General features: G+C 32.6%; 2 protein-coding genes across 3 annotated transcripts; one reads left to right on the forward strand and one right to left on the reverse strand.

The window, feature by feature from the left end:
- The first annotated feature begins 1,467 nt into the window (after positions 1 to 1,467).
- Positions 1,468 to 3,735, forward strand: LOC116000226 (transcription factor bHLH93-like). The gene is made up of 4 exons (XM_031240258.1): positions 1,468 to 1,987; positions 2,111 to 2,263; positions 2,508 to 2,678; positions 3,424 to 3,735. The coding sequence occupies exons 1-4, from the start codon at positions 1,532 to 1,534 to the stop codon at positions 3,520 to 3,522; spliced, it is 879 nt and encodes a 292-aa protein (XP_031096118.1). The 5' UTR covers positions 1,468 to 1,531; the 3' UTR covers positions 3,523 to 3,735.
- A 7,420-nt stretch (positions 3,736 to 11,155) lies between these two features.
- On the reverse strand, positions 11,156 to 12,420 carry LOC116000012 (uncharacterized protein At5g65660-like). Of its 2 annotated transcripts, none has more exons than XM_031240002.1 (2): positions 12,012 to 12,420; positions 11,156 to 11,442 (listed from the first exon to the last, which is right to left on the reverse strand). In XM_031240002.1, the coding sequence occupies exons 1-2, from the start codon at positions 12,264 to 12,266 to the stop codon at positions 11,248 to 11,250; spliced, it is 450 nt and encodes a 149-aa protein (XP_031095862.1). In that variant the 5' UTR covers positions 12,267 to 12,420; the 3' UTR covers positions 11,156 to 11,247. The 2 variants fall into 2 exon arrangements, with proteins under 2 accessions (XP_031095862.1, XP_031095861.1); XM_031240001.1 differs by having other exon boundaries at positions 11,156 to 11,445; positions 12,012 to 12,418.
- Between the last annotated feature and the right edge of the window lie 1,998 nt (positions 12,421 to 14,418).

Below are 14,418 nucleotides of genomic sequence, written 5' to 3' on the forward strand. Positions count from 1 at the left end.
TGTTAAAGCATTCTCATTGAAATGTTTTTTGCTTGTGTTGAAGAGAGGGGTCTTGACTTTTTTTTGTACAGAATCCGAAGTGGGGAGAATTTTTTGTTGAAATGAAAAGTTGGACTAATAAAGTGTGTCAAGTATTAGACTGATTACATTCTTCTTAGTAGGGTTTACAAGAAAAAACTAATCAGCTTACCTTCTTAAAGATAAACACATGTATACAAATACTCCATTTGTCTCATTTTATCATTTTATCTGGTATACTTACTATTCATTGCTCAAACCAATTCTTTCACTTCAGAATCAAGGATCTCTGTTCATATATACTTTCTCAACCTAGCACAAAGGGTCAATGACATTCATTTAGGAGAGTCCTTCCGTGCCACTACACCACAAGGTCACTGACAAACTAATTACGATATAGTTGCACTGCTTACACATTTATAATTATTAAGTTCACCGCAGTACAAGTAACGAAATAAATAAATGAATACTTAATAAAAAAATATTTAAAATACGTTATTAGTATCATGCAAACCACTGCAAGACTAATGACTATTTAAAATTAAAAAAAAAAAAAAAGAACTTTGTTTATGTTATTAATTAATACTTAAAATATAAAATTAAAAAACAAATTCGATGTAATAAAAATTGTCTACTATAGTTTTTTTCTCAACTTTTAAAAAATTGAGAGTGAAAAGAAGATAATACTATTGTCTTCTTCTCAATTTTTAAAAATTGGGAGTGAAAAGAAAATAATACTATTCTCTTCTTCTCAACTTTTAAAAATTGGGAGTGAAGATCGAGAAAGGAAAAAAAAAATGATTTGATCAACTGCTAGTTTTTGGGTTTTCCAAAATAATGTAAAAATATTAAAAATAAAAAATCATGGGTGTATAGTCACATACGCTGCACACATTCCATGAGACAATTGAGATGTTTGTTAGCTAGCGACCACCCTAATAAAAAATAAATAAATAAATAACTCATCCATTGAGTTTGCTCATAAGAGTTGATCAAGTTTGCTCTTAGGAGTACAAGTATTCTTCAATATTTTATGACATTAAAAAATAACATATTATGGAGTATTATATACATACCATGGATTGATGACTTTAAAAAAATATACCACGAATTGTAACTCTGTAAATATTAGGGGCAATTACAATATAGTATGTCTATTAGGTTGATAATTATAATGTTTAAGTTTGACTGCTTTCAAAAAAAAATAATGTTTGACTATTTGATCATCATTCATAAAATGCATTGCATGCAGCATGTAGTTTGGAAATACCTATCCTATAGTCCATACAGCTTCGTACACTGCAGCCACGTAGCATGTATCCCCTACTTCTGTCACAAAATAAAATGAAGAAAAAAAAAATGTTCCTTTTTTTTTTTTTTTTTCTTGTTTATATAATCCTCCATATATAAGTTGGATCATAGGTAGCGTAGGCGAAGCATATTACTTATTTACCACTGCCACTTTATCTTATAGTACTGAGCATATACTGTTTCCTTGTGAGAGAGAGAGAGAATGGAGGTGAATCGACATGGTCTCTTGGAGGAATTGATAGCTCCATTAAACACAACCAATGAGTTTTTCCCAAATGGATGGATCTCTTCCAGCTTTGAATCCTCATTATTAGCCGCTCATCAAAATCACCCACCTCCTTCAGATTTTCTACTCTCCTCAAATTCTTCCCTTGAAGACGACGACTCCACTACCTTTGCATGCCCTTTGGCAGATATCTTCAAGAAACCTCGTACGCCGCCGCCTTTTCCCGTGGAAGAAGTTCATGGCGGCGGCAGAGAACCCCGGCAGCTTCTTGTTACTGGGTTTGAAGCTGCTAAGGAAGAGATGAAGAAGAAGAAGAAGAAGAAAGTAGAGGAGGGGCAACCTTCAAAGAATCTAATGGCGGAAAGGAGAAGAAGGAAGCGCCTTCACGACCGCCTTTCCATGCTCAGATCCATCGTTCCCAAGATCAGCAAGGTTTGATCTTCTATTCTTTTTACTGCTTAATTAATTAGCTAGGATCAGATCAGATCAGATCAGAGTATGTATTATAGTATTTGTTAGTTGTTGCTTATGATTATGCATATATGTGAAGAGCAGATGGATAGAACATCTATTGTTGCAGACGCCATAGATTACATCAAAGATCTCTTACATAAAATCAACCAACTCCGTCAAGTTAGGGAAAACCCAACCGGTTTATTTAAGCCGCCGCCTGATGATGAAGTTACAAACCCTACTTCGTCTCCTAAGGTACATATTTATTGTTTTTTATACATTTAACAGCTAGAGGAGGTAAATCCCGAGTCGTCCTGTCAGTCCCAATTTTTCACTTCTTGTGAGAGTCTTCATCACTACCGCTGCTGGAGCAAGACTTTAGAGTGATCTGTTAAACTAACTTAGCTAAGTTCGCTAGATGTACTATATATTTATTGTTTAATTTGTTTGTAGAGAACTAAAAACAAAAAGACAACATGGGATGTTTTGTTTTTTCTAGTTTGATGTAGAAAGGAGACATGAAGATACAAGAATAGAGATATGCTGTGCAACAAGGCCCGGACTGATGCTGTCAACAGTTAGCACACTAGAAGCTATAGGCCTTGACATTCAACACTGTGTTATCAGCTGTTTCACTACTGATTTCTCCTTTCAAGCTTCTTGCACTGAGGTACCTAATAACTATTATTCTATCCTCATTTCTTGGTTTAAGTAATGGACAACCTAAGATGATATACCTGTTTTTTAAGTATTATTTTATCCGCATTTCTTGGTTTAAGTAATGGACAACCTAGGATGATATACCTGTTTTATTTAAATGTACGTATACCAACATAAATGTAATGAACCTAGCTTAAAACATAATTAAGGAGTCTAACCTCATAGTAGCTAGTAGCAAACGCTCGGTGTATCTCTTGCCATAACTGATATCTCCATAGGTGTTGCCCTTAATTTGGAATATTAGACCCTCACAAAAATATTAATAATTTTGTCTACTATTTCTCTCATGTATATTCTATCTCCACAGTGGGAGGACCGTTTTGCTAAAAAACCTACGTGCCATCATTATAATCAGTTAAAACCAAACTGAATATCTAAGCTACACTTTGTCAAACTAAACCACTTATTGATTTAATCATATACATGCACCACAAACACATAATTATTATATACTCCTTAATATATTATACTATATGGAAAATTCTCACATTACCTACTTGTAGTCATTTGTCTGCTAGAATCACTTACTCAGTGCACACCTTTAAGCAATAACTACAAGTTTCCCTCATCACTCAAAAAAAAAAAAACACACACACACAAAACAAAACAAAATAATTAACTATATATCTGGATCCTAGCTTCATGTCATCTCTTAATGTGTTTAATGGCAATTCTGTCTTCAAATCTTGTGTTAGGCCATGGAGCATCCAACGGTTGTCCGTCGCCCCGAAGACATAAAGCAAGTGTTATTCAAGACTGCAGGCTATGGAGGAAGATGCTTATATGAGAAATAATATAATGTATGTCTGTGGAGTATTCATATTCTCAGAGATCAGAGTTTTAAGAAGCAGTCTGTGCTTTACAAGAAGTTTTCGGATTTTCAAAGAATAATTTCACTGTTTTTTAGCTACATATCATGTTTGTTTCACTGATTGAATCTGCACACTTTATGGTTGTATTCATTTCAAGATTTCCCTATAATTCAACCGAGACTGAAAGTTTTGAAACATTTGCCTTAATTGCACTTCCCTTTTTTTTTTTTTTTTTCTGGACGACGAGGAAAACTCGATCACAGCCACTATCATGTCTTGAGTATAAATCTTGTCTTGTTATAATAAAAGTGTAATTTCACTATACTAGTTGTATTGAGGTTAATATTAATTACCGACTCAAGACTTCAATAATAGGATACTAGCTCAAGTTTGAGACAACTATAATAGAATACTTAGAGTCGTCACAAGTAAGGTCAGACTGTCTAACCTATCTTCATTCGAGATGTCTAGCCAACCTACCTCCCAATGAGAAAGTATCGAGTGACCAAAAACCTCTTTCTTTTTTTCTCTCTGCATTGTTTTGTATTTATCGTCTTGATTTATATTATTGTGCTTAATTATATTTACAATTTATATTAGGGTAGTGAATGAATAAACTTGTAATCCTTTCTAATTTAATTTGTTTGATGCTAAGATTTAGGTATATATTTGCATTGAATAGTAGTCTGTAGCCCGGCCTCTTTCCTAAGTCCATTGTATGTATTTTTGTTTGATGGATGAAATTAGTTCAAATTATGAATATGTAATATATAATCTAATCTAAATCTAAAAACATAATAAGTGTGAATGAAGGTTATACCATTCATTTATGTTTGTTTTTTTCTGTTAAGTTTTTTTTATACATTATGAAATAAAAATGGTACTTTATAATATTTTGGACAAAAATACGCATACCATTATACGTAACTTCCGTTATCTTTTTCACTATTGTTACCATGCACATGCATCCACTATATATTTTCTTATCTATAATTATATATTGGAGTTATAGGTTAGTTTTTTCCTAAAATATAAATATAAAATTTATAAAAATCTTTCACATTATTATTATTATTATTTACAATAATTTAAATATCTAAAATCTAAATAAATTTAAAATTTTAATATAAAATATTAATATTGGACACTTATTTTTTACACATTACGCATAAAAAATACTAGTATGACTAATAAAAAATACTAGTAGATTATATCTAATCAAGGACATGATTCAAACTCTCTGGAACAAAGCAAAAGTCAGTCCAAACCTATCAGAGCCAAGTTTAAATCAAGTCGGTAATTCAGAATAGGTCTTATGGAACTGTTTATTGGTTTTAAGTAAATATTTATTTATAAACTTATAAAAATTATTATATTATATCTAAAAATTAAAATATTATTATACATCTCATGTGAGACAATAAGACAATTTTAGCAATTTATATCGTGGACCAGGGTGCACAATACATTGTGCACCCCGTACCAAACCGACGTCGTTTTGGTCATTTTAATTAATGGTTTATTTTTTTGGACATCACGCTTCCCGTTTCGACCGATCTGTGTATTTGTGTGTTAATATTTTGTGTATATTTTGAAAGCATTTTGTGTATTCATGTTAGGGGTACTTAAACATAGGTTGTGACGTGTCTTGTGTATTCGAATGTTAGGAGGATGCTTTCTGTGTAGTTGCATCAATATTCTATGTATTTCATGAAGTCATTCTGTGTTTTCTAGACAAGGATTCTGTGTATTCCATGAAGTCATTCTGTGTATTCGATCTAGACAAGAATTCTGTGTATTCCTTGAAGTCATTCCATCCATGCCAGTCACTCGTCCACTAACATAAACAATACGGCGTCGTTTTGGACTAGGTTCCACAATGCATTGTAAATTCTGATCCACGATATAACGATTGGACAATTTTACACCAGACTCATTTTAAATTCAAGTACCCAAAAAAAATTGTAAATCTGCAAATGGACTTGGATTTAAAGGCCCAAATTAGGAATCTGATTCTTTCGTACAAGTGCCAAAAAATCAATTGTTATGCCATGATCAGGATCCATCATGGTCTAAAAATTATATCTCTATAGTTAATATTTTATGTGTTTTCAATTAATATGTAATTAAAATGACATAATTTATTAACTATCAACACAAAATATATTTACTACAAACACATAATATGTAATTTGCATATTATGTGTTTGTACACTGTAGTGAACATATTATGTGTCTTCAATTTATTTACTATAGGTCTATAGTATGTTAATTATAGACAGATAATATGAATATCGTTTTGGACCATGATTTACAATGTAAGGTGGACCATTCAATAGTATAATTTGTCCATAAATTTCAATATGACAGGTGCTTGTCACGAGGTCAAACACATTTGGTTTTACTTATATAATCTCGTATATTAGGTCACATAAATGGAGGCTTTTGTTAGTTTAAGATTAGAAGAATCTGATCCAAAGGGATGACAAATGACAATTAATGTTTAGTACTGGTGGAGTTAGTGATAAAGCAAAGTGGAAATCCTACTCAATCCCACTATAATCTCGAGTCCCCACTTTAATTAATATTAATTTAACGTTTTTCTTTGTCAAATCATTCGATAATATTACGTTAAACTTATCTTCCTATACTGCTGTCGTTTCTTGTTGCCTACTACCAAACTAATGTCATTCTCCACCATGCCCTATAACAATTTAGTTAAGTGGCATCTCTATTAACACGTTTAATGGATTATGAATGAAGATTTATTCCTATTCGCTTTTTATCATGATAATAGATTATCAATAGTGATAAACGATTTATTTCCATTTTTTATCTACTTAGTGAGTGACAGAATTAATATTACTCTCAGTCAAATTTTTAAGATTTCCTTGTTTAACTAATTGAAGCTGCCAAGGACCTTGTGATCCAATGGCACTAATTTACTCCCTTATATGGGGTGTTGTGAGTTCTCCCCTCAATGGAGGCGAAACGAAAAATAGTTATGAACAGATACTGCATTGTAATAGAGTCAGTAGTATTTTAAAAAAGAAAAGAAGAAAACTAATTGAAGCTTTGATGTGAGAACAAACCAAACACCTCCTAATAACAGTCTTGACATTTAATTTCTATCTTCATTGTCATTATTATAAACATTTACTTTGATAGTTGACATTTAATTTCTATCTTCATTATTGTAATTATTATCGAGATTTATTCCTATCTTCATTGTCATTATTATCAAGATTTTCTTTAATTTGATAGTTGTTTCATCATATAAATTTTTGTGTTTAATATATGAGCTCAAAATTTTATTGAAAGATCTTATGTGACGGGTTCAACATAAATGATGTAGGCAAAATGGCAAAATGCTTAGGATTTTCTAGGTGTGTACTGGGGAGTGGTACACCACACTATTAAGAAGATTTTATAAAATGAATTTGATCGAAATGGTGTTAACAAGAATAGACTTTATAACATTCAGATATGAGAATCATATTCCACCGACTTGTTCACCTCTTTTGAACCCAAAATTCATTAATAATAATCATTGTCATTATACTGTGGCCTAACGGAATGTGCAAGTATGTTACATCATTACCAAATTGGCTTAGCCAAGAACGCCACCATGCCCCCACTACCAACTGTCCTTTTTAAATATAATAATCTACTCCATTCTATGCTCAAGAGGCATCTTGCTGTCTCTCTTTATTATCCTATGTTTAAATAAAAACACACTTTAAATGTTCTTTTCAAAATTTTCGAATTTATTTTTATACATTTATATATGGACGCGAAAAAGAAAAGTAGAGAATTAAAAAAATGAGTGCTAATAAAAGCCAAGTATTTACTAAATTAAAACATAGAAAACATATAATATAAAATGGAGAAAGGAAAGTAGAAAATTGAAGTAAATGCAGTCATGCTCTACACTGATTGGATGGAAAGGAAGTAAGGAAGGAAAAAGTGAACCATCCCCTTTAGAATTATCGATCAGCCAGCACATCAACATGAAATATATAACAATAAAATCGAAATAGCAATAAGCCAATGGTATAACATGTTTAAAAGTATACCATGCATACTAAGGAAGCGAGGAAGGAAAAGGGTAAGTGGATCATCCTTTGAAATCGATGATCAACCAACACATCATCAAGAAATATATAATTGTAAAGTCGAAATAGCAATAATATAACATGTTTAAAAGTACACCACATGTATTATTACATGATCAGATAAGATACCAAATGTGGTAGTCATCATCATACATAATTAGGCCGCCATATGCACTAAGATTTTGTAACCCTCAAATAAGGAGAATGGGCGTGTTAAAACAATAGTTAATTAAGTCCAATTTTTTTTTTTTTACTTAGTATTTATTTGATTGCAAATTGGAGGTGGAAAAGAATAGAAGATGGATGGAGAGTAAACGAATTGTCCTATCAAACAACGAAAGGTGTTGTGTAGTTGAGAAGAAAGGCATAGTTACATAGCGACAAGATCGAATAATCATCATATGGATGACGGAAGAGCAACATTATCGAGGCCTTATGCATGTGGGACAATTTTACTTAAGATGGTAACATTTTCTAAATTGTTTTCTTTTTTCCATTAGTATCAATATTTCGCAGAATTGAATATGATTAATTTAGTCGAGTTTTGGCTAAATTTAATTGTGATAATTCTCGTTTTGCTAGATGGTAACATATGTTTACCTAATTAGGTAATTTCTTTTATGAGGATCATCGCACTTTTAATTATTCAATTAGTTCTCTGATCTTTTTGAAATGTAGTGTTTATATTCTTTAAGTAAACAATGTGATCTCTTAATTTTTGTTTATATTGTTAATTTTGTCCCTCAATTATTGTCCCTCAATTTCAGAATAATCACACTTATTTGTTTAAGAATTGATATATCACAATTCAAAAAAAAAATCATATTATGATATGACTATCTTTTCTAAAAAGAGAAAAGAAATATAGTTATTAATCAATTAAAATATGTTACATTAAGTGGGTCTTTCTCTGTCTGTTTAACGATCCGAGCTGGCCCAAGCGAAATCGTCACTTGTGAAAATCGAATCCATCCAGGTTCTCCCTGGATTCTTCCCTATAAAGAGAGCTTACTTGCCACTTGAGCTACCCCATTAGGTTGAATTTTATCTAATGATGTAATGTGTTATGATTGACTAGATATCAAATTGAAAAATTATAAGTAGACATTGATGGAGTAAAACTTTAACCACATCTTTAGATTTTATATTGGGACCTTTTTTAGATCAAATGTAACATGTCAGCACTCATCATGGAGTAAAAAAATGAGTTTTATTATGCGGACTCACAAATTATACTCCCTCAATAATAATAATAATAATAATAATAATAATAATTATTATTATTATTATTATTATTATTATTTGAAAGCAAACACCGAAAAAATTGCATTAATTCAAAAGAGTACGAAAAAAAAAAAGAAGGGGGTTCACCCTCCCAAGAGCAAGGACCAGCATGTGAATCAATCAACTGCTTTAGCAAGAGCGCGCATGAGCAAGTTGATTCACTGACCGGGTAATATGGATAACATGACAAGCACCTAAAATGTTCAGAATTGTGCGACACTCACTAATAATAGAACCAACATAGGAAAGACACAAAAAATTGCCAGTCAGGGCATTAACTAAATTCAAACAGTTTAACTCAATCCGGACGTTCATAATTGATCTACTTTTCGGCCAAGATAGTGCTTCCTTGCAAGCCATTACTTCAGCCAGAAGAGGATCTTGTGTGCACTGATTCTGCCATTAATAGCTATTACAAAGACGCCATCAGCCCCTTCTCTCTCTAAAACCAAACGCCTTTCTGTGCTGCTCATCTTCTGCTTCCACCGCCGGCCTCCGGCCGGAGCTCTAATGGAGCTTTGAGCCGGCGGTTTTGGTCACCTTCTACGTTTGCTCTCTCTCTTCTTCCGCCCCGACCACCGTTGCAGTTCTATCCGCCTCCGACCACTGCCACAGATCTTCCTCTTCCGTTTTCTCTCCCTTTGAATAAAATAATAGTAGGTAGGTATTGGGGTTTGTGTTGGTAGTCTTGAATTCCCAACCCTACTTTGACTTTACCCACTTTTTATTTTCTCTATTATTGTGTTTTCCTCTTGTTACTTTCACAAGCATTTTTCATCTCGTTACTTTCACGAGCTTTTCATTTTTATTAGCATAAATCGTTTAGTTTGGTTTGGTTTCGGCAAGTGTTGATATTATCCTGGGTAACGAGCAAAAAATAATGATGACGAAGACCCAGATCTTTGATGAAGCTTTAAGCTCCCTGAAGAAACATAGCTTCCTAGTTATGAAACAGTCTGCGATTCAAGTTTTTTATAGTATAGTTAGAAAAGTTGTTTCTATGTCTGACTGTAAGGAATGGTTTACCATTTCATTGATCGTTGATGTAAACATTTTATGTTATGAATTAATGGAATAGCTACGTTTATCTTCAAAAAAAAGAAAAAAAAAAAAAAAAGAAAAAAAAAAGGACGCCATCAGCCGCTGCAAGCCATGCATCATACGAAACTGCATTTATTATCGGGTTTAGACCCGCATCAAAACTGCAAACATAGGAAAAAACACTGGACGTTCGTCCTTCATCCCTCACCTCCTGGACATTTTGAACAATTGTATCAGCCCCTGCTACTAACCTCGTTGAACTCCACGCCAAAACCGCCCTCTTGGCTTTCTTCCACACCGCCTCATTATTCCTAGCTATGGGTCTATGAAAAAAGTTGTGTACAACTTTACATCAAATATTTGAGAGAAAGGAGTAAAAGGTTTTTTTTTTTTTTTTTTTTTTTTTTTTTTTTTTTTTTTTNTTTTTTTTTTTTTTTTTTTTTTTTTTTTTTTTTTTTTTTTGTGACGGGCATTGCTCGAGGCAGTGGAAATTATTTGATTCTTGAGTAATAGTCCCACTGGCATTGGCTTGCAAGAACTCCAAGAGTAGGGAGTAAAATAAAAAGGGAGTAAAAGTTGAAAGTAAATTTATGTATGTATGTATATATATATAAATATTAAATAAGATATGTGTAATATTATTTATTATTCTATCAAATTAAAAGATTTATGATTCAATAATTGTCAACCAATCTCATGTCACATCATATGAGAGAAGAGTCAAAAATAATTCTATAGAGTATAGAGTACACTAATTAGTTGAGTAGTAGTGGGGAAGATGTTTGGTGTCTATAATGTGAATGAGACTTGATTGTCAAATTGTGTTATTTTGTTTGAGTTATAAAACAAAAAATCATCCATGCATTGAATTTAAAAAGTTTTTTATTTTTATAACAAGAAATATCATAATTACTATTTAAATATGTGTATTAGATAAACTTCATTTAATAACTTTCAAATCACATCAGAAAGGTAAATTGTATTAGAAAAATCATGTACAATATGTCAAGACTTAAAGACTATTGAGAAGAATTAAAAGATTACCCAATACCCTAACCATCCATATACCATATATAGTAACTCATTCATCTAGAATTTCAAGATATTTTTTTTTTTAAATAAGAACTTTGTAAATTTACATTATAATTACATTACAAAAATAGAAAATAAAAATAGAGGGGGAGTCCCCTGTCCACCGCTTCACGAAGCAAATGGTCAGTTTTCACTTTGAAGAATCAACGATATGATGACGTACGAGAGGTGTAATCTAATCGAATGGCACTGCTTCAACCCCACGAATCGGTTTGGGTGGCATTTGCGGCGGCGACGGCGGCTTCTGCACTTCCACCACCACGGCCTTCCCGGGCCGCGGCGGCTGACACGGACACGGCAATGCCAGGAACTTAGGTACTTCATCGCCGGGCATTATCACCGGCAAAGTCTGCATATGATTCTCCTTCGACTTCTGTCAATCAAAACACCAACAATTTACAATTATCGTTTCAACAAACAAATCTTGCCATTTCAATTTCATAAAGCTAGGTTGTGTAGCATATATATATATAATATAAAAATATAAATGTGCAATCAAACTATCAATTTAGACTTTGAATTGAGATTGAACACATTTTTTAATTTGATATCAAAAGTCATGGACTATGATCCACGTGTTACTTGAATCCTCGTCAAAAAATAACTATCAATTTAGACTTTGAATTGAGATTGAACACATTTTTAACTATCAATTTAGACTTTGAATTGAGATTGAACACATTTTTTAATTTGATTTTAGACTTTGAATTGAGATTGAACACATTTTTTAATTTGATATCAAAAGTCATGGACTATGATCCACGTGTTACTTGAATCCTCGTCAAAAAATAATCTGTAAAGCAATTTACTTACAAATCATGTTGATTTTTTTTTTTTGAATAATTTTAAATTTATTTTTTTATTAATGTAAAAATTAAATTAAAAATAACTTCAGACTGATTAATTAAATCAGCACACGTAAGAGGAAATATGGGTTACCTGAGGTAGGTGTTTAGGTTTATGGGGGCCGTGGCCGGCGGCGGAAGCCTCGAGATCGGCGGCGTTAGAGAAATGAGAGCGTCGGCGGAAGGATCGGAGTTTGTCCCAGTGGTAACAGCAAGAGAAGATGCCGCTCAAGCTGAAAATTAGGATCAAGAGCAGCGCCGTGCCGAGAGGGAATCCCATGGACGGCCGAGACGCGACGACGGTGTGAGGTGGCGCGTAATACGAACTCTCCATAAATATCGGTGGCATAACAGTTCCTCCAAGCTGATGTTGACGCCGCTACTCCCCTCATCAAAGGGTTTAACAGCAGCTAAAAATGAAAAAAAAAATCTGAATAAAGTGGATAAAATTAGATATAATTGAGCTAAGTGTTACTGATTTATAGAGCAGAGGGGAAGAAAGAGAGAATGGAGGAGAGGGTACTCATAATTTATAAAGATAGGATCGGTGCGGTGTGGTGCGTGCTCAGGTGTAACGGTACGGAACTCATGAAGTGAAGATTATGACGTTATTATTTTTTTTAAATACAAATAATTATTAGAAAAACACATTTTTTTTAAAAAAAAATACTTAATGTTATTCTTGTGACAAATGATGAAATTGTCCACCCCAGTGGCTCCAACACCCTGATCCGTCTGATCAATAAAGATTTGATTTTTGCTAGCTGTATACAAGGAGTCCTTACATTTTTGAGAGGTTGTTCCCGCACTACCGCTTGTGGTACTTGATCATTTATCTCGGCAAATTATACCATGGACCAGAGTCTATCTTGCATTGTAGACAACTGATTCAAAAATAACTTTCAGATTTTGTATCTGTAGTTTACACATTTTGTACCTGCAATGCAGCTATCATATTATGTGTAAGCAATTATCAAGTTATTTGTTTACGTGTACAGAACTGTTAATTGTAAGTACATAATGTGTTAACTAAAGGTACATAATTTTTATATACAAGTTCACAATGCAATATAAATCCTGGTTCATGGTATAACAATTGATTGATCTCTTGTGACAAATTTCACCTATGTGATCAGTTGAGCTACCCATGTAAGCTTGGGTATTTTATTCAAGTTCGACTTCTCGTGAAAGTTATGAACAACCTAATTTGGTGTACTTCTTTGCAATCTGTCGACTTCTCGTGAAAATTATGAACAACCTAATTTGATGTACTTCTTTGCGGTCTTTCGACTTCTCGTGAAAGTTATGAACAACCCAATTTGGTGTACTTCTTTGCAGTCTTTCGACTTCTCGTGAAAGTTATGAACAACCTAATTTGGTGTACTTCTTTGCGGTCTTTCGACTTCTCGTGAAAGTTATGAACAACCCAATTTGGTGTACTTCTTTGCGGTCTTTCGACTTCTCGTGAAAGTTATGAACAACCCAATTTGGTGTACTTCTTTGCGGTCTTTCGACTTCTCGTGAAAGTTATGAACAACCCAATTTGGTGTACTTCTTTGCAGTCTTTCGACTTCTCGTGAAAGTTATGAACAACCTAATTTGGTGTACTTCTTTGCGGTCTTTCGACTTCTCGTGAAAGTTATGAACAACCTAATTTGGTGTACTTCTTTGCGGTCTTTTATCGATTAAGATCACAAGACGAATTCACTTAAAACACACGGTTATGAACTTTCTTGTAAATTAAGTTCACGTTATTTGATTTTCAAAAAAAAGTTCACGTTATTTTAGTTTTATTTTTTTAGAAAAAAAGTTGCGATTTTCATTCCTTGAGCAGCATACTAGCAAGCCTTCTCATATTCTATATCTAAAGCAAATATTTTTAGTAAAATCACATATGAATGAACTTTTTTGCTAATGANTGCGGTCTTTTATCGATTAAGATCACAAGACGAATTCACTTAAAACACACGGTTATGAACTTTCTTGTAAATTAAGTTCACGTTATTTGATTTTCAAAAAAAAGTTCACGTTATTTTAGTTTTATTTTTTTAGAAAAAAAGTTGCGATTTTCATTCCTTGAGCAGCATACTAGCAAGCCTTCTCATATTCTATATCTAAAGCAAATATTTTTAGTAAAATCACATATGAATGAACTTTTTTGCTAATGAAAGTTCATGGTTTTGTTTTTCTAAATATGAAAATTGTAACTTTTTTTTTTTTTTTTCCATAATTTAGAGATTGAAAATGCAGTTTTTTTTTTTTTTTTCCATAATTTAGAGATTGAAAATGCAGTATAAAATTCATGGGATTTACCTATAAATATGTCACATGAGCAGTGAATTACGACCCAAGCATAATTGATTTTATTTTCTTAATGTATTAGTACAAATTAGTGTTTGCTTATTATTGTACTAATTGTTGTACCATTTAACAATGAATTCCAACAATTCAATGATAATTTACCGTTACAAATCCAATAGATTTTAGAGAAGAGAAAATGG

This window comes from Ipomoea triloba, chromosome 12 (genome assembly GCF_003576645.1).
Source record: "Ipomoea triloba cultivar NCNSP0323 chromosome 12, ASM357664v1".
NCBI classification, from domain to species: Eukaryota; Viridiplantae; Streptophyta; class Magnoliopsida; order Solanales; family Convolvulaceae; genus Ipomoea; species Ipomoea triloba.

Coding starts and splice junctions, on each gene's coding strand:
- LOC116000226 (XM_031240258.1), top strand. CDS start 1,532: ATGGAGGTGAATCGACATGGTCTCTTGGAGGAATTGATAGCTCCATTA. Junction 1,988..2,110: donor TCGTTCCCAAGATCAGCAAG/GTTTGATCTTCT, acceptor TGTGAAGAGCAG/ATGGATAGAACATCTATTGT. Junction 2,679..3,423: donor TTCAAGCTTCTTGCACTGAG/GTACCTAATAAC, acceptor ATCTTGTGTTAG/GCCATGGAGCATCCAACGGT.
- LOC116000012 (XM_031240001.1), bottom strand. CDS start 12,266: ATGCCACCGATATTTATGGAGAGTTCGTATTACGCGCCACCTCACACC. Junction 11,446..12,011: donor AACCTAAACACCTACCTCAG/GTAACCCATATT, acceptor TTTGATTGACAG/AAGTCGAAGGAGAATCATAT.